General features: G+C 37.9%; 1 protein-coding gene across 1 annotated transcript; it reads right to left on the reverse strand.

Annotated features, from left to right (window-relative positions):
- Positions 1-1717: 1717 nt before the first annotated feature.
- Positions 1718-16073, reverse strand: unm_sa1261 (un-named sa1261). Its single transcript, XM_048189513.1, has 4 exons — positions 15727-16073; positions 9359-9583; positions 4869-5071; positions 1718-4211 (listed from the first exon to the last, which is right to left on the reverse strand). The coding sequence occupies exons 2-4, from the start codon at positions 9528-9530 to the stop codon at positions 3357-3359; spliced, it is 1230 nt and encodes a 409-aa protein (XP_048045470.1). The 5' UTR covers positions 9531-9583; positions 15727-16073; the 3' UTR covers positions 1718-3356.
- Positions 16074-19085: the final 3012 nt, after the last annotated feature.

Raw genomic sequence — 19085 nt, forward strand, 5'->3', positions numbered from 1 at the left:
TTCAGTACTTTTAGTGTTTATTTCTACAATGTTTCTCCAGAGCAATGTTGATTCATGCAAATATTTCTGGAAAACACAACACTTGAAAACGTCTGTTTTTGCCTTTGTCCTTTCAGCAAAAGATTTTCATAATTGTCTTGTATTCTTCATATACAGGGTTACAGGGGAAGGGTTAAAATGTCTTTCAGAGTCACATTGAGCTTCTTCATGAGTTATTGTCTATGAGAGCAAATCAATATGTTATGTACTGCCCCATCACGGTTGGCCTTCAGTCCATGTTCTGCACATGAAGTATACAAAAACATTATTATTTGCACATTGTCCTTTTTGACCACTGAAACTTTTATCAAGTTATGCAAACTTGTGCTAATTGAAAGTATTACTACACAATATTTGTCACAATTCTAAAAGTAGCACAGATACCAACTTCTCTGTTTTGTTATATCCATGCAAAATGCCCTTTCAAACATTGTCGACACTTTTTTTTTTTCATTTTAACAACACAAGAAAACAACACATGACCTTCTTTTGCTACCTTTCTTTGAACAAGACTACGAAATCGAACAAATCTCATAATAAAATGTATAAATATAAAAAAAGAAAAGAAAAACTGTTTTTAAATTGCGCAAGACTTGTGTGGAACAGGGTAGTACATTCCACTTTATTGGCATTTTAATACATCTAACTTCAAATTATACCAGGTTTAGCAGCTAGTGACATTTTTAATATGCAATTAATGGCCCAAATAAAAGGATCTTATACAGAAATTCAACTGGACCTTCATTCCCTGGCACAAAGCAGCAGATATTTTAGACATCACTATCCCATTCGTTATGAAACATAAATATGACATCTTTATTTAACACATCCTTCCTACACCTCAACTGAGTAACAAACTGGATGTTAAAGACAACATGAAGTGGTGTTTGACCCATTTTACACAATAATTTTACTAATAACTGTAAAATGACAATGACATAAAACAGGATACTTAAAGGATTAGTTCACTTTCAAATAAAAATTTCCTGATCATTTACTCACCCCCATGTCATCCAAGATGTTCATGTCTTTCTTTCTTCAGCCGAAAAGAAATTAAGGTTTCTGATTAAAACATTCCAGTATTATTCTCCTTATAGTGGATTTCAATGGAGCCCAAACGGTTGAAGGTCAAAATACAGTTTAGAAATAAGGCTCTTATCTAGAGAAACCATCGCTCATTTTCTAAAAAAAAAAAATATATATATAAATTTTATACATTTTAACCATAAATGCTCATCTTGAACTAGCTCTCTACTTCTTCTCTATTTGAATTCCAGCAGTGTAGACACTGCTAAGTGTATTACTGCCCTCCACAGGTTAAAGTTTGAACTAATTGTTATATACTTGCACTAGCATATTGTATATGACATTTTAGTTCAAATTTTGACCTGTGGAGGGCAGTAATACACTTAGCAGTGTCTACACTGCTGGAATTCAAATAGAGAAGAAGTAGAGAGCTAGTTCAAGATGAGCATTTATGGTTAAAATGTATAAAATTTATATATATATTTTTTTTTTTTAGAAAATGAGCGATGGTTTCTCTAGATAAGAGCCTTATTTCTAAACTGTATTTTGACCTTCAACCGTTTGGGCTCCATTGAAATCCACTATAAGGAGAATAATACTGGAATGTTTTAATCAGAAACCTTAATTTCTTTTCGGCTGAAGAAAGAAAGACATGAACATCTTGGATGACATGGGGGTGAGTAAATTATCAGGAAATTTTAATTTGAAAGTGAACTAATCCTTTAATGAGAAAAAAAAAAATGTAGGGAGTCATTTGAATTACTCTGATTGGCTGTTACATTCCAGAATAAAGTCAGGTGGTTGGAGGGGAGGGTTTGAAAGTAAGAGGGATTTGTGATGTAATCAAAAAAATTAAACCTTTTTAGAGGTGGAAATTTTTTATTTGAATAATGTGCACTGATCCGTGCACAGTAAGACCGAAAATGTATATTAAGAAAGTAAATAGGATAAATTTTGACTTCATGTTGACTTTTCAATATTACACAGTGAATGGTATACCTGAGAAATCCTTCACTCGGTAAGCACACGTATATCAACAAGACATCTATGAAAGACAACATCATCTGGAAAGCATAACATTCTTTTAGAGCATTGCGTTTCGAGTACAAACACCTGATAAACATCTTGAAAAGAGCAAATTCATATATAATAATATAAAACGTTCTAACGTCCGACGGGAACTTCTCCAAGACACTGCAAGGGATCTAAAACTGACATCTAGAGGAAATCAAAAAGACGTTTCAGTGAAATACGTGTGCTATCAGGGCTCCATCCGTGATGCTCAGAGAGAATGTAAAAAAGAGGAAATGTTTATAATGTTGTATTGTACTGTTCTTACGTTGTATGAACTGTATGTCAACACACAAGAGCTGAATGGTTTTTGAACTGTGCTTCTGGGAGCCGTCGTGTCTAAATCGCTCTTGCATTTAGTGGGGCACACACAGCCCTTTCTCTGAATGCAAGATTTGTACAACTATTTTGGTGACGCAGGGCCAAGTGCTGCATGCCTAGATAGAGAGGAATTATATGGATTGCATCTATGCGTTACTCTGAAGAGAGTTTTTGCACCTAACTTTCAAACCTCCCTAACAGTCTTCTGCAATTAAATGACTTTTTCTTGCCAGTTTTGGTTTCATAGTGAGCAAAAACTGAGAATTGACAGTGCAGTTTCTCCGCAAATTATAATTAAACACTGTAATGCTACAGTATTAAATAAATAACAAAAAGGTCAAGACCTAAATTAATAATACAACACACTTATAAAGTAATCAATAAGCTTCCAAAGTTATATCCACTGACCACAGGGATACACAAGCACGAAACAATACCAACACAGCTCCTACTGTGCTTCCTAAACCACGTTAAATCTCCACGTGAAATGTTTTTGCTGTTTTTTTTCATGTTCTAAATCAAAGTTTTTTAAAATCTCTACTCATTTCAATTATTTTTTTTGCCAAAAAATCAACATATTGCTTCATATTTTCATAGAAGAGTTTTTTTTCCCCTATTCTTCTAAAGTTTCCAACTTTTTTCAACCATTTTGGTCTAATTATACGTGGAAAACATGGTTGATACACAATCGGCAGGCTTTGGCGATTGTCTTACACATTCCCTCAGAGATACTCGTCATCAGGAACAGTTTCACGCTGTCAACTCTCCTTGGGATGCTCTTGGAGCACTTGTGCGTCAGCTACCGACTTTTCCTATGATGCTTTACGAGGACTTGAGTCCTTATTGTCATCTAGTGATCCCAAGTATGTGTGCAAGGTAGGTTAATGCCAGTGAGCTCTCTATACGCATATTTCAATTGGTGTTGTGACCAGGATGCGACCACTGTTGCCGTTGTTGTCACGAGAAACGCGCTCATAGCCACCATTGGAGGAAGCAGGGCTGTTGGTGGAGGTAGAGGAGTAGTGCGCCGCCACCGGCTCCATGACGATGCCTCCTTTAGCTACCCCACACACAGGCGACAAGCTCTGTTGCTTCAAACGGTCCACCAACTCATCTTCTTCTGAGGAAGAAGAGCTAAGCTCAGCCTGATGGGCATTCATCATTGAGCCACCATTGCAGTTACCACCTGAGGCATGGGTCGTATTGCCGTTCTCCGTGTCGAGCATCCAGCAGTGATTGAAGTAGCTAAAGACCTCTTTGACGGAGCATCGGCGGTCCTGCTCGATGGACAGTAGACAGCGGAACATGCGGAGCGCCTCGTCAGTGAAACGCCGCCACTGCGAAGGCACTGCGCTGGTCCGCCTCCGCCGCTGCTGCCAGCGCACAAACTCCTCGTAGAAGGCGTCAGACGGCAGCGCTTTTTCCCAGGGGAAATTCCCAGTGAGCATGCAGAACAGAAGCACACCAAAGGCCCACACATCAGTGCTGTAGTCCACGCACAGACCCTCCTGCCGGCCGGGGTCGCACAGTTCTGGCGCCGTGTATGGGATAGTTCCGCTCACTCGCTTCACTGGAGAGCCGGCACGGCGTGTCATGCCAAAGTCTGACAGTTTCACCTTCCGGCAATCCTTGTCAAAGATGAGGACATTCTCCGGCTTTATGTCACGATGCACCAGCTTCTTGCAGTGCAGGTAATCTAGTGCAATCGCCACCTGGTGCACACACCGCTTGGCAACGTTCTCCGGCAGTCCAACCTACGCACAGGAGAGAATACGGAATTAGACACTATGGAGAAACACCATGTGGTTACATAATGGATATTATCATAATTCTCACAGACTGGCAAATCTGGAGCATAGTGCTGAAGACTTTTTGTAATGCAGCAACAAGTTTGCAGGGAACACAAAGTCCTCATTTAACAGCCAACAAAGGCACTGTTGCCAAATGCGTTCAATGGTAAGTACCAGAATACTGTTCAAAAAGTAGCTAAATGTCGCTAGATACACTCATTTACATATTAGTGACGACATCATTCCATCGCATTTGCATTCTTTCTAGTGTCAGTCCTTTACATTTGTTTACTTCTCTCCTACTCTCTGTGTCTCCTACTTAATACAGCCTAACCCCCTATAAAATTGGTTCTCAATTACATATTTCTCTGTTTATATTGTCAGACAATGGAAGGAGAGAGGTATGCTGCTACTTTTTAAGTATTTACTTGGAGGATCATTACTTGAAGCATTTACTTGGAGAACATAGTTTAGTATACTATAACATTAAGAAATGAAAAATATCTTCACAGAACCAAAATCATTTTAATGCTTCCATTTTGGACAATTCATTTAGCATGCAATAGGAATATGTCTATTAGTAGAGATTCAAGAGAGGCAAAGAAGTTCTGGTTGTCTCACCTGCGGAGGAATGATGTCAAAGAGATCGCCTGCCAGCGCATACTCTTGAGCGAAGATGTAGTATTCATCAGTTTCGAAGGCGATGCCAAACATGTTGATGATGAAAGGACAAGGTGACAGGTAAAGAGAGATGCTGTACTCGCGAAGGAAACTCTTCAGCTTAGTGGTTTTCTTCCGCAAGAATTTCAGAGCCATTTTCGTGCCTGGAGGGAAGGAAGAGAGGTAGAGGTTAACATTGCTTAGCTTTATTCTACCGCTGACACAAAGCTAATGGCCTACTTGCAAAATTTGAATGTGCTCTTTTGAAATGTCACGCCGAGACAATGTCAAGGTCATGTATTAATATGGGAAATAATTTACCAAGGGAACAGCTTTCTTTGACTATAAATTCTAAAGAAAGTTTGAAAGGATTTGAAAAGAATACCTGAAGCAAAAGCCACTAACATGAATATATTTTCTGTTGATTAATTCTGCTCTAACTTTTTTTTGCTCATGAAGCCATGTAAGTAAGAATGCAAGCACGTCCAGCTACACAAGTTTGATTAATTGCATTGTTCAACTGCAGTACACATTGTATTATGTAGGGGCACCAGTACATTTTACCTTGCAGTAAAAACTTTTTCATTGTATCAATGCATGAAATGACTTCCACTAGTAGAATGAGAAAGGTGGTTTCAGCCTCAGACCTGATAAAATTGAAGGGTTTGTTTTCGGAACCTGACATGTTTTTTTCCCTTAGTTTGGTTCATTTAGGCATATATGAAAAAAGCAGTCTCACTAGGATCCACCACAAAACAATCGGTCAAAGATTGCCTGAACGAGGTGGTCTTGGACGCTTGAAAATGAACTCCAGAGCGGTTCGCTTGTGGTGAGAAAGCAATCCAACCCAATGGATCAACGAACTAGCAACTAGGTGGTTTGAAGCTCCGAACTGGCCCCATGTCTGGTCAGACAAACATATTTTAGAACAACTGTCCGAGACATGAAAATACCAAAATTTACAAGGTGTTTAGCGAGTGTCTCTAAGAGATGGGCTTTAATCATCTGATTTAATCCTGACAGATGACCGCTATGAGCAGAATCAGGTGTTTTCTGACCAACGAGGGGACGGTTTACTCACAAATGACTTGTATTAACAAACTTGGGTCCATTTAGAAATATTGCCTTGTGAAAGCAAACTAAACCAAGAAAAAATTGCTACAAATTTAATCCCCATTTTGGAACACATCAAACAATCTACAGATCTGAAAACACTGTTAGATATCCACATGCAGAACTGTGTATTCCACTTTGTTTCCTGTCAGTGAAATGATCAGTAATTATTATTTTTAGATTGTGTAGTTCTGATTACAAAATCTACACATTTGCACCAATTTCTCCAGTGTTTACAGAAACTGTCGTGCTATATTTTGAATGAGTATTGTTTTCTGCCATTCAATTTTTGAGGCATATTTCAGATTTACTCACCACTAAATGGGACAAACTACGATTGTCAGTCACACAGTCAACATCTTGAACAAAAAGATTTTGCTTGAGATTCGCTATTGAAGTCCTTTGCATAACACTGCAGAGGGATAGCAGCTGCTAAGCACTTAAAAGGAAGGTCAAATGGCAAGAGGAACCCCCGCCCCCAACTTTGTTATTACATAACACAACAGACAGCAGAAGCTTCCTGTGTATACAAGATAAAGGCCTTCACAAAGGACTTTCATTATAAGCAGATGACAGATGCACCTGCTCAGGCAGATGACAGACAATAGAGGCTTTCACACTGGAGCAACCTGTTCATAATTCCTATAACTCTTAGTATAAGTACGCAGTGTTTAGTGTGTTTAGTGCGCACCATAGGAACTGTGAACAAATTTAGTTCTAGTTCTTTTGGAGGAACTAAATTAGCTCCTACTTCAGAGTAGGCTCTAATCAACAAAATAGGAATTACCAGGAAAAAACAGGAAATTTGCCCTAGGGGAACATTTAGTTCCTTGGGAACCGCCCTGGTGGCTAGTTCCAATAACTAAGTTCCAATAACTACCCAAATACCTACAGTACTTCACAGAAAATGCAATCTCAACCTTATATTCTCTGTGCAAATAAAGATTTCAATTCTCTTCTCTTTGTCGACATATTTACTATATATAAACCTAAGGGCTTTCAGCCTTTACTTACTTTCAGCAATATTTTAATCCATTTTAATGGAAGGGAAAACTATACATTTAAAACAAAGAACTGTTTTTAACATTCTTCAGATTATTGCACCACTGTTTAACATAAAGCTGTGTAGTGCTACTACCATCAATGAGGTGATATTCATTAGACATCACCTATAAAACCAGAGATTATGATCAATAAGTAGCCATCATCATCTCATCTTAACATTTTCTCTGGCTTTTCTTGCCATAACAAACACAGTTACAGCAGCCAGAGAAAACTTTCATTTAAAAAAATCAGAGACAAACTGCCCAACTAAAGGAAACACTGACCACCATAATGGTGACTAAACAACTTTAAATTATTCTTGCCTTTCTCTTTTCTTTAGTGATTCTGCTTGTTATCATCAGGTGTCTTCAATAATGTTAAATCATCACTCAATTAATCACATAATTATCGCTTCAGTGTTACTTTTAACACTCTGCTGGTGGTTCCCATATAAACACCGAGCAGTGTTCATTTAACACCAGGGATTTTGCTATGAGAATATTTCTGGAATACAAAACATTTACTTACAGTCTGAGAATTACCAAAACAAATCATGAAACTGTCAAGATCAGAGGAGTGGTTAAAACGAACTACAAATGGAAAATGGTGAATACAAATTTAGTTCACTCCTCCAAAAAGTCATTCCACTCCTAGTGATATTCCGGCTGGTAAACACACATCCCTTGAAGAACATTCCATGTTATAGATGCAATATCTGTCAGGAATTAGAGCAGATTTCCTGAGTTGTAAATGTTATGACAGCACAGGGGACGAGTTCTGCTGAGACCAGTGGGATTGTGGATTCCTGGAACTCCCCCCACAATGCACTGCAGCATCCATCCTCTAAGTATGGCCCGTACTGCATGTGAATAATAAATGAGGTGAGACTGATGGGGGTTTTGGATGCTAACAGATGGTGTGTTTTGCATCGCTTTGAAATCTGGAGGATGCACAAGCCAAACCAGGGGGCACATTATAGGCTGGAGAGCATCAATACCCTTCTAAAAAAAGGAAAGGTAAACATGACGTCTTGATCAGAACATGTAGACATCCTGAAAGAGCCTGAAACTGTAGCTGGGAGGAGGTGCTTATATTTTAAGCTATGCCTTTGTGATGGTCACCATCATACCATATGTTTTGGTCATTGGTTCTCTATGATTTGGTTGCTGATGTTCCAACAAGGCTTCCTGATTAGCTTAACCAGCAAGACTTCCTTGGTCATTAAGCACCTCCAGATAAAGAAACATGTCGGTTGACTAGCTTCACCAGCTACTTTTCACAAAGAACAGCAAGTGGACATACTGTAATTGAAAGGCTTTTCATTTTTGTTAGCAATGTGTGCCACATAAGTACTAGTGGCAGCTGTTTACAACTGTAGCAAAAAAAAAAACATAGCAAATCTGACAGAGATGTGAGTTGCCACAAAATGCTACATAAAGAATGATACTTGCATTTGTCTGCTGAACCATACTGGAGTTCATATGAACTGTATACCAGACCATCTATTCAGCAGACTCAGAAGAAAACCATTTCATGCACTAGTCAAACGAACTAAACATCCATGTCAGATGGACAGGTGTCCACTCCAAAAGCTCTTGTGTGAAAGTGTATGTAATAGCTGTGAGCCGCAGTAACCATTTGATCAACAGCATCTTGAAAATATGACAGATGACTGATAAATAATGCATGATTTCACAGGACGGAGAGAAATGTGTGCCTGTGTGTGTTTGTAAGAGTAGGTGGGTTTCATTTTTGTGTACAAACATTCTTTGTCAGTTTGAATGGGAACATTTCCCATAGGAAAGAAAAACCACAAATGAGATCCCTTTCATATCTCAATTGTTTGTCCTCGACATAAGTTAATATTAATGGAGAGCAAATGAAGTCTTTTTCTCTAAATCATCTTCTAAGTCTGCAGAAGACTCAGTAGCATATGAGTTGTATGGACTGCTTTTTACAGAGCTAGTCATCATATGCCTTCATAAACTTTCTTTACTTGCAGTCTTTAAAATGGCATGCACTGTTTACAGGTACTAGATAAGAAGTAATTTTAAAAACCTTTATCATGGAGTTCTGGTCTACTGAAAGTGTTTTAGGAAGATGTTTCGTCTGAACAGCTGGCATGTTGTTGAAAAGCCAGTGTAGCTTTCTAGTAATCCTGAAGACCTTGATTAGCTTGTTCAGGTGGGATTGATCAGCGTTGGAGCTAAACTCTGCAGGAAAGTGAATCTCGAGGGTCAGAGTTCCCAAGCCCTGGTCTATAGCATCCATGCTGTCCATCCCCTTCAACCTACCTCTGATCTTGTGGATGACCAGGTCCACCTTGCCATAGGTGCCCTTGCCAAGCTCCCTGATGACCTCATAGTATTTATTAAAGTCCAGCTTCTCCAGGTTCTCAGCAGTGATGAGCTGCAGCTCTTCCAGGATGTCAACAGAGGAACGGGACATGTGGGGTGAGGAGCTCATTATTCCAGAGACAGAGCGGCCAGTTACCACGACAACGGGGATGATTTAGAAATCTAAAGGTAGGAGAAGGAAAAAAAAGAGAGGAGATTGTTGATATACATGATAAAATACCATAAAATAACTTTTTCCACACCTAGGGCAGCTGAACATGATTGCATTGGACACACACTTTATCAGCAACATCAAAGTTACAGAGATTGTTGGGATTGTTAGGCAATGCAAACAATGCCTTATATAACCTCATGCATCGTACAGTTCACTGATCTTCTTTCTGTTCTATGGAGGCCCTTTCATGTGCACAACATCACAGGCTGTATCTCAATTGAGAACGCATGAGAGGAACCGTGTAGAACAAAAGATCAGAGCGTACAGAACCAGACCGATCCCCTTTGTAATGCTAAAATCACATAGTCCCATAGGGCTATTTACTTCCGCACCACGAAACCCTCTCCGAAAGGTGTTAGAGGACAAACTGGCCAGTTGCATAACACCATTTCATATTGTTTCATCTAACATGCACTATACTGGTTAAACAAATGAGAACTATAAGAAAAGAACATCATTCATAAAGTAAGTGCAATGTATGTCATTACCAACACCATTTGTGATTGTGAACATATCCAAACATGCTGAAGCTATTTTATGCTACTACTTTTGTAAGCAAAAGTTTGACCAATGGCAAATATGATGCTCATATGTGTAATATAATTTAATAATAGAAATTATATTTAATAAACTTTATTTCAAGGTGTCCTTGTTCCAGTGTAATTATAGAGTTAAGTACTGACAACATGTACTTACTGTAGGGTTAAGGTTTGGTTGTTTATAAAAGTTTGATTGCATAATTTATTGTTATTTCTGGAGTAAGTACATTTAACATGTAACAAGGACATACAAAAAAAATAAAAACAATTTAATTTAGTAAATGCACACTATCAAAGATGTAAGCAAAAATGTTAAAATGACATAAAATGATTTTTAGAGTGTTTACTCTAAATTCACCATAACATTAATAGAAAACCGAAAATGTAAATTATGATCGCTTCTGTTAATCCACCACATGAGCACATTTATCTCCCCCATTGCAGTAATCTTAAAATGTCCATGAATCTGCCTGTTAGCATCACGCTAAAAAGGAGTGAGTTTTGCACGAGCACACATACTTGCAAAATGTAGCATTGCCTGCAATTTTTTTTCTCTAAACATCTGTTGTTTCATGTGGGAAAACAATATAAAGGCATTATGAATGCTGTGAAACACAAAATTAGAATGTCATGAGATATTAGATTTCATAATGCTCAATGGAATTTCCACTAATATAACAGACTGTCTGATGAGATTTCTGAATGAATTTGCAGTCCTGATGGCACATTGGTCCTGCCAGTGCTCATTAATAGAGAAGAATGTGTTGAATGAGACGAGATGACAGCACTTCCTGTTCACTGACACCATCTGTAGAAATCAGAAAGTGTGTGTGTGTGTGTGTGTGAGAGAGAGAGAGAGAGAGGGGGGGGGGGGGGGTATGGAGTGTGTACAGAGCTGTGGGTGAAGTTTGTATTTATTTTTTTATTTTTGGCTACTCATCAAACACTTTAAACCCCATGCACAAATCTATCTCATTCTAATTCCCATCTCACAGATTGAAGACTCGCAAATAAGATGAAAGGGGGACTGTGTCAGGTAATAAGAAAGTCTTGATCTGATAGGCAACATTCACACAGCAGAGTGTGAATAGAGTGCTACATTCAGTTCTGTTCATGCACCATTGACTTACAAAAGAAAGTGAAAACCACATCATAGCTGAATTTTAATTTAACTTTTATGTGCTGTATGAGCCATTCTCCAAAGGGAAAGCATGAAAGGAAAAAAATCCAAGATGATGCAAGTAACAGGAGTGTCCCAAAATGCTTACAAGTTTAGTTTACTAGAGAGTTTCTATAGGGCTGCTAGACTGGTTGCTAAGGTGTTGCTATGCAGCCAAAATGTTCTGGGAGTTGCACACCTGTTACAGAAGTCTTCAGTGACAGCAGCTCCCTTCAGACAAACACTCATGACACTACTCCCAAGAGCCTCAGCTCACATATACACAAACACACAACTAGATACAGATAGATAGATAGATAGATAGATAGATAGATAGATAGATAGATAGATAGATAGATAGATAGATAGATAGATAGATAGAATGTGTAGATAAATGTGTACAATAACAGTATAATGAGCAGTGACTGGATGTCCTTTTCAAAGCAAGTCTTTCCAGTGGACAGAGACATCAGCCCACACAGTTTCTCATCTCTTGAGTAAATGTGCCATGTTGTAGCACAGCTTGCCAATGTGCTGAGCCTGGTGCTTTGTTGACCTGTTCCTTATCTTGTGCTCACTGTTTATTTCTCTGGCTCTCCTCCTCCAGCTTCTACAGAAAAAGCAATACTGAAAGAGATGAAGCAGCTGCCAAAATCCTGTGCTTAGCAATTTAAAGGTAATCATCATTACAAACAGTTTAATCAATGCTGTATGTGCTCTTACGGCCACTCTGACTGTAAATATTTATGTAATTCCTATAGAGGTGAGCACTATTTCTGTACAGTGTGCATAGAAGTAGTAAGCTGTACAACTACAACCTGTAGCCATTGGCAACTGTATTAAAATAAAGAAGGTTTATCTCTATTACTATTGCTGATATTTAGGATTAAGGAGTCAAGCAACCCCTAAACATAATTATTAAACTTCAGTGCATTACTCGGACATGAATGAAGGCTCAAATCATGTAGCTTGTTGAGGATAAATGTGCTGCTAGTTTTCAAAGAGTTCTGTCTTGAGATTTTGCCTTGGCAGACATAAAATGGCTGAAAAAATCCTATGGACTTATACTAAAGGAGGGACCGGAGCCATATCTACAGCCTTGGGGGTGAAATCTTTTTGACTTGGGCATTCAAGTGGCCATTTATTAAAATTGTATTATCTGCAAGTACCGTTTTTAAAAATATGCTAGATTTGAAGTACACTACAAGTGCACACTAAAAGTAATAGTTTGCTCCCTAGTGCGGGTACACCTGGTGTTTGTATTTGTGCAGTGCCTTTCTCACCAATTTACAGTAGAACATGAGAAACCTGTACAGATGCTGACAGAAAATGCTCAGCGGACTGAGTCTGTTTATCAGCTTGTAAGACTGTGCATTTTATTTACTCTGTTCCCATGGTAATCCAATAGCAGACAGATAAACCATCAGTGGCAACTGAAAATGGTGTTAGGACCTTGTGTACTTTCATAAAAACCTATTGCCATCAGTCTTTGTAATGAAGAAGATTTCTCTTGCACTGAAAACAGAACTAGACAAGGTTCAAAACTAGATTGAAATTGCCATTGGAGTTATGGAGTAATCAGTGTATGGAGGCTAGATATATAAGCCTGTCGAATGGTTTTGCAGCACAAATCCCTCCACCATTAATCACAATGCCAAGCACGTAGCGGGACCGCAGAGGAAATGAATATCTGGAATATCCAGAGAATCCTCAATATACACACCTTATTCACTGGATGCCATTGAGCAACTATTGATTTTTCCAAAACCTTTTTGTGTCCAACAGAAGAAAGAAAGTCCTACAGGTTTGGATCTGCATGAGGGTGAGTAAATAACAGAATTTAAACTTTTGAATGAATAATCCTTTTAAATTGGTTGCTTCGAACTTCCTACTGCATCTTCCAGGTTGCACTGTGCACCTCCAATATCTTATCAACCATTTTGTTGTTTGGCTTCTAGTCCAGCGCTTTGCAATTGCACGGCCTACTGCAGTGGACTCAAACTTACGGTATGTTTATACGACAACGATGTACTAAAAACAGAAAATGTTTTCCATTGCATTTTCGTGTACAGACAACAACATTCACATAGATCTGCAAAAAATGACTAAAAACGCTGTATTATGCTGCCAGGCCAGTAGATGGCGATGTCACCTTATGATTTAAAAAAAAAAAAAAAAAACACTACACAATAACATTATCGTTTTCAAAAACATGCACTTTGAAACCCATTTTCAGAAGTTTACAATTTCATGCCCCCAAAGTGCCATTGTCGTGTAAACGAAAAGCCAAAACGCATAAAAAGTTTTCGATTTTTAGTTGAAAATGGTGTCGTGTAAATGGCCCCGTAGTTCCTGGAGGGAAACATCAACATCTAAACCTCTGTTAATTCTTAATTTATAATAATAATAAAAACTTTTATATAATAATTTAGAAATATAATAATTTATTTGGTTGAATAAAGAAAATTATTTAGGTTAAATAAACATTTTGGTACTGAAAACCTAAAGTAAGTTCACCTTACTTTCATAAAGATATTTCAACTAAACTTTATAAGTTCAAATGACAAAATTTGTCAAGTTAATGTTCGAAGTTAATACCACTTTACAGAGTCAGTGCAAAAAAATTAACCCAAAAAGTAAAGTTGATTAGCTGGATCAGGTAGGTTTAATTAGGGTTGGAGATAAAACAGGAACTGAGTTTTAGAGAAAGCCCCATAAGCCCTGTTAGTGCTGGTCTGTTTGCTGGTTCTGTTCACTCACACACACACACACACACACACACACACGATGCTCACGGTGCTCTGAACATTTCATGTTCACGCTTGGAGAAAGATCAGCAGAGACATTTAGGGCTCGAGGCTTGGTCCTACACTTCTCTCTGCTGCTTTCACAGTGAGTCAACATGCAATCAAAATGACGAAATTTATTGACTTTTTTTAATGCATGTTCCTTGTCTTATTGTGCACGGTTTATCTGTGCATAAAACGTTTGTCTTGATAATCTTCCTTTTAGCTGACACACAAATGGCCTCTCACTTTTTCACCCCCCACCCTCCAGCCACCTGCCTCCATTCGGCTTTAACAGCCACTTTAAATTATCCGTTCAATTCCCGGAGGATAAAATCTAATTTTAAGATTAAATAAATATCATTATATTTTGTTTCAATATACTGTTTCATTTAGTAAACAGGGTTGAAAATGGTATTTTCTGTGTGCATGAAAGGTCTTTTCTATAGCAGTTCGTATGATAAATATACATATTTCAAACATTGCAGGATGCCTGAACAAGGTTGCTTGATTAAAATGTTGTAATTACATTTTAATACATTTCATGTTCCATTAAATTCAAGCAGTTTCAAGCAACAGCAGTTTCTTCACAAACATCATAGAATGAAAAAACGTGCCAGTCAGTTTAAACATTAAGACTAGACTAAACAAAATCTTGGATATCAGATCTTGGAATACAAATAATGGAGCTCATCTAGACAAAGGACACAGCTGTGTGTGTCTGAATGCTCACATCTAGTGACAGTCTCATGTATTGGCCAGTATTTTGGGCATTTTCAGCTTATCGCATCTGCCGAAAACCTCTTTATTGAAATTTTTACAGAATATTTACTCAGTATTTGCATGTTTGTTGTATATATATATATATATATATATATATATATATATATATATATATATATATATATATATAGTGAACAGATACGCAAATACTGAGCAAATAGTCAATAGTAAAAATATCAATGTCAAATCTCAAATAACAAATTGTGTCTGTCATGTTTTAACCCTATATTACTCTAAATTTGTTGTCATCTGGCCAGCAAAATCCTGTCCGAACAATACCTGTTACAAACAGGACATTCAGTTTCATACACTTTACCCCTTTGGGTTTGTGTGAGTATGCAAGTGGCTGTTCATGCATGGCTATCCATGCAAACAATAAATAAATGAATAACCATTTCTATTTAGCACGTAACTGACATCTATAAATGACAGTCTGCTTCAATGACATGCCTTCACTTCACTGAGGTTATACCCGTCTGACAGCAGCTCAAGATGTGTTTTGGCAGCCTATTGTTCTTCAGTGGATTGCTTTCTATGCAGATTACATAGTGATGGGCTCAGCTGCATTGAGACCTTTATGTCAGTAACAAGAAAACAACAAATGGATGCACCTGGCTGTTTGCATGTACTACACAACACCAATAATGTGTTATTATAATACATATAATGCATATAAAGTATTATAGAAGTAAGGCACCTGCATTAACTAAACAGTAGCCTACAGCAGTTCTTACTGGCAAATGACAATGTCAAATGAGAATGACCCTGAGCATCACTATACATATTGTATTAATTATATTAATGTTAAATACAATGTTTCCTACCTTTCAAGGAACAAATGATGCGCAAACCCCCGCAGTCATTCCGTTGTGGTCAAAGTTAATTATTAGAACATCAGGAGCAATGTATGTGTCTTTCAGCTGTCCTCTCTGTTATTTTTTTAAAGCCTTGATGTAATATTATTGATTCTTGTGCACATTTCGCTGATGCGTCCGACAGAGCGACTGCTGTTGCCCTATTGTCTCTCCGTTGGTGGTGGATGTCTGTAATGACAGCTCTGTCCCAGCCCACCGCATTATCGACCAATCAGAGAACAGACTGAGGGAGCGCTGCGCAAGGCCATTGCAAAAACAACCGATCAGAGAACAAACCGAGGCAGCGCTGCTCAAGCACGTCTCACTAACCGACCAATCAGAGAAGAAAGCGATGGATCGCTGGAGTCGGTGCATTCTGTCTCCGTACAGATTTCTTTTCGCGTGAGGTGCTGCTTAGAGATTCTGAGAAGAGGTAGGACACGAGGAGCTGCAGCCGCCGCACAGATAAAGTCTTTGAGATAATAACATCAGTGAAAACCTGGAAATATGGATTTAAAACAGGATGATTTCCAGGCATAGTGGAAAAATCTTGGAAAGTCAGGGAAATAGCCTATATTTTACAGAAATAAAATATTTCCTGCCTACTTCTTATGCTGGAAACTTTGAGAATGCAATGTATATAAAATTATTTTAAAAAAATCAGATGTGGGAACCCTTCATCATTTAAAGGTGCCCTAGAATTGAAAATTGAATTTACCTCGACATAGTTAAATAATTAGAGTTCTGTACATGTAAATGACATACAGTGAGTCTCAAACACCATTGCTTCCTCCTTCTTATGTAAATTTGATTTGTGCAAAAGATCTCTGAAGAACAGGCGAATCTCAACATAACACTGACTGTGACGCAACAGTCGGGATCATTAATATGTACGCCCCCAAATTTTGCATATGCCAGCCCATGTTCAAGGCATTAGACAAGGCAGTATTAACGTCTGGATCTGTGCACAGCCGAATCAACAGACTTTATGCAGGTAAGCAAGCAAGGACAGTGTGTAATGCTAGCTTTAGCCCTGTTGGCCACAGCATAGGCTACTATCAAACTTATTCAGAATCAAATAAACATTCAAATAAATACTATACTTACATGATCTGATATGCTGCATGACGAACACTTTGTAAAGATCCATTTTGAGAGTTATATTAGCTGCGTGAACTTTGTTTATGCAATATATTATAGAGTCGCGAGCTTGGGGGCGGGGAGTGCGAGAATTTAAAGGGGACACACGCTTAAACGGCGCATTTTTAATTATGCCCCAAAATAGGCAGTTAAAAAATTGAATAATAAAAAATCTACGGGGTATTTTGAGCTGAAACTTCTCAGACACATTCAGAGGACACCTTAGACTTATATTACATCTTGTGAAAAAGGGTTCTAGGGCACCTTTAAACTAGCCTATATGTTAATGAATTAAAGGGGGATGGTTAACAGCAGTAGCATATATTAATTTGTTGGTTATAATTAGATACCTTTAGTTTGTCTTTATTGACTTTTCAAATTTTCTGTCAAAAAGTAAGCCTAATTTCTCCCAGCCAGGTAAAATGTTACAATAATTTAGATTTTTTTTAAAAATCCCTGTAAAGATTGGAACCAGTTTTGATACAATTTAATTATGTTGTCTGTGTGTATTTTATGAAAAGTGGGGATTGTTGGTTTGATATATGTAATATAAAAATAATAATTATTTTATAGCAGATCAGAACTATACACATAATACATAAAGATAAATATGTAATATGCAACTTTTAGCCTGTGGTAATATACTTAATGTAGGCCCTATGTGTGAATATAATAATAACAGAATGCTGTACGTGTGCCTGTATATCTGCTTGTGTCCCTATGAAGGCCTGCTGTTCTGCTTATGTGATGGATGTAAAGCAGCTTAAGTCATGCCAAATTACTCTGATTAATCGCTAATGCGCCGTCCACTCACTCAACTCCTTCATGCTCTGCTGTGGACTGATATTAAACCAAGGAAAGTGATCTAGCGCTAGGAAGAAAACATGAGGACACCAGAGGCAGAGAAAAGACTTCAACATCAGAAATCGAATGCGAGTTAGCTAAGTTATTGTTGCTTTGTGCTGGGTGGAGATTGATTTATCTGAGAACATTTAATTATGTGATCAGCCGTATGTGTGAGTGTTGAATAGCTCAGATGAATGTTTGTGTGTGCACATTATCAACATGCATAGCAGCTTATGTTTAGCCTCAATATAGTCCATGCAGAGGCATGCATGCTTGACTAAATAGATTATGCAGGACTCATAGCAAACCCTTGTTGTGAAGCATGAATGTTTTAGATTTAAAACACAGTCCTCATTTATTTAAGCAATATCACACAAAAGTTCTGTTGTACTGAATATCAGCAGGGATGTGATTTGATTATAGACACAAAAGAAGTTAATATTGAGTAACTTAAATATTAAAGAAATGGCCAGTTAGTTTGTTTTCAGTTAAACATTTTTTAAGGTGTCCTTGTTATAGTGTAATTACACAAATAAGTTGTGTGCAATATTAATTAACATGTACTTACTATAGGGTTAGGGTTTGGTTTAGTCATTTGTAACTATATACATAATTTCCTGTTGTTATGTAGCATGTATATTATGAATCGTCTTTCATGTCTTTCACCAATGAAAATAGTTCCAACAGAAGCCAATGAATTTGTTTTGTGTGTCATCAAATAAACAGACTGATATCAGGTCTGGAACAGCATGAATGTGGACTGGATTTAAAAACTGGATTGGTCTGAAATGCACAACATCAAACAATCAGAAGGACAGAATCAGTGAAAATTCCACTTCTGGAATGCAGCAAATGTGAGGACCCGTTAATTTGGCTAAATATTTCACTCCAAAACAGGCTTGAGATTGTTGGATCATTTTATTGGCTTACTTGATATTAAGAAGGTAAACCTTGTTTTTCATGTTTTCATCCCTTTGCAGACATGAATAGTGTAGATCAGGGGTTCCCAATCCTGTTCCTGGAGATCTACCTTCCTGCAAAGTTCAACTTCAACCCTGATCAAACACACCTGAAGCAGCTAATTAAGATCTTCAGAAGCACTTGATAATTACAGGCAGGTGTGTTGATCAGGGATGGATCTGAACTCTGCAGGTAGGTGGATCTCCAGGAACCGGATTGGGCAGCCCTAGTGTAAATTTTCATACTGATAACTTAATCAGATCTTTGCCAGTCTGTACCATATTGTTCCCAGCATTCCCCACTACTCTCACCTGCTCTCTCTATGCCATCAGCACACCTGGTTCTGATCACTGCCTCATAAAGCCCTATAAAGCCTCAACTCA

The sequence above is a fragment of the Megalobrama amblycephala genome, linkage group LG1 (genome assembly GCF_018812025.1).
Source record: "Megalobrama amblycephala isolate DHTTF-2021 linkage group LG1, ASM1881202v1, whole genome shotgun sequence".
NCBI lineage: Eukaryota > Metazoa > Chordata > Actinopteri > Cypriniformes > Xenocyprididae > Megalobrama > Megalobrama amblycephala.

What these genes read in the sequence shown, in the direction of transcription:
- unm_sa1261 (XM_048189513.1), bottom strand. Translation starts at nt 9,530, where the DNA reads ATGAGCTCCTCACCCCACATGTCCCGTTCCTCTGTTGACATCCTGGAA. An exon ending in GGTCATCCACAAGATCAGAG is followed by an intron (nt 5,072 to 9,358) that starts GTAGGTTGAAGG and finishes CCTTCCCTCCAG; the next exon opens with GCACGAAAATGGCTCTGAAA. An exon ending in TTGACATCATTCCTCCGCAG is followed by an intron (nt 4,212 to 4,868) that starts GTGAGACAACCA and finishes TCCTGTGCGTAG; the next exon opens with GTTGGACTGCCGGAGAACGT.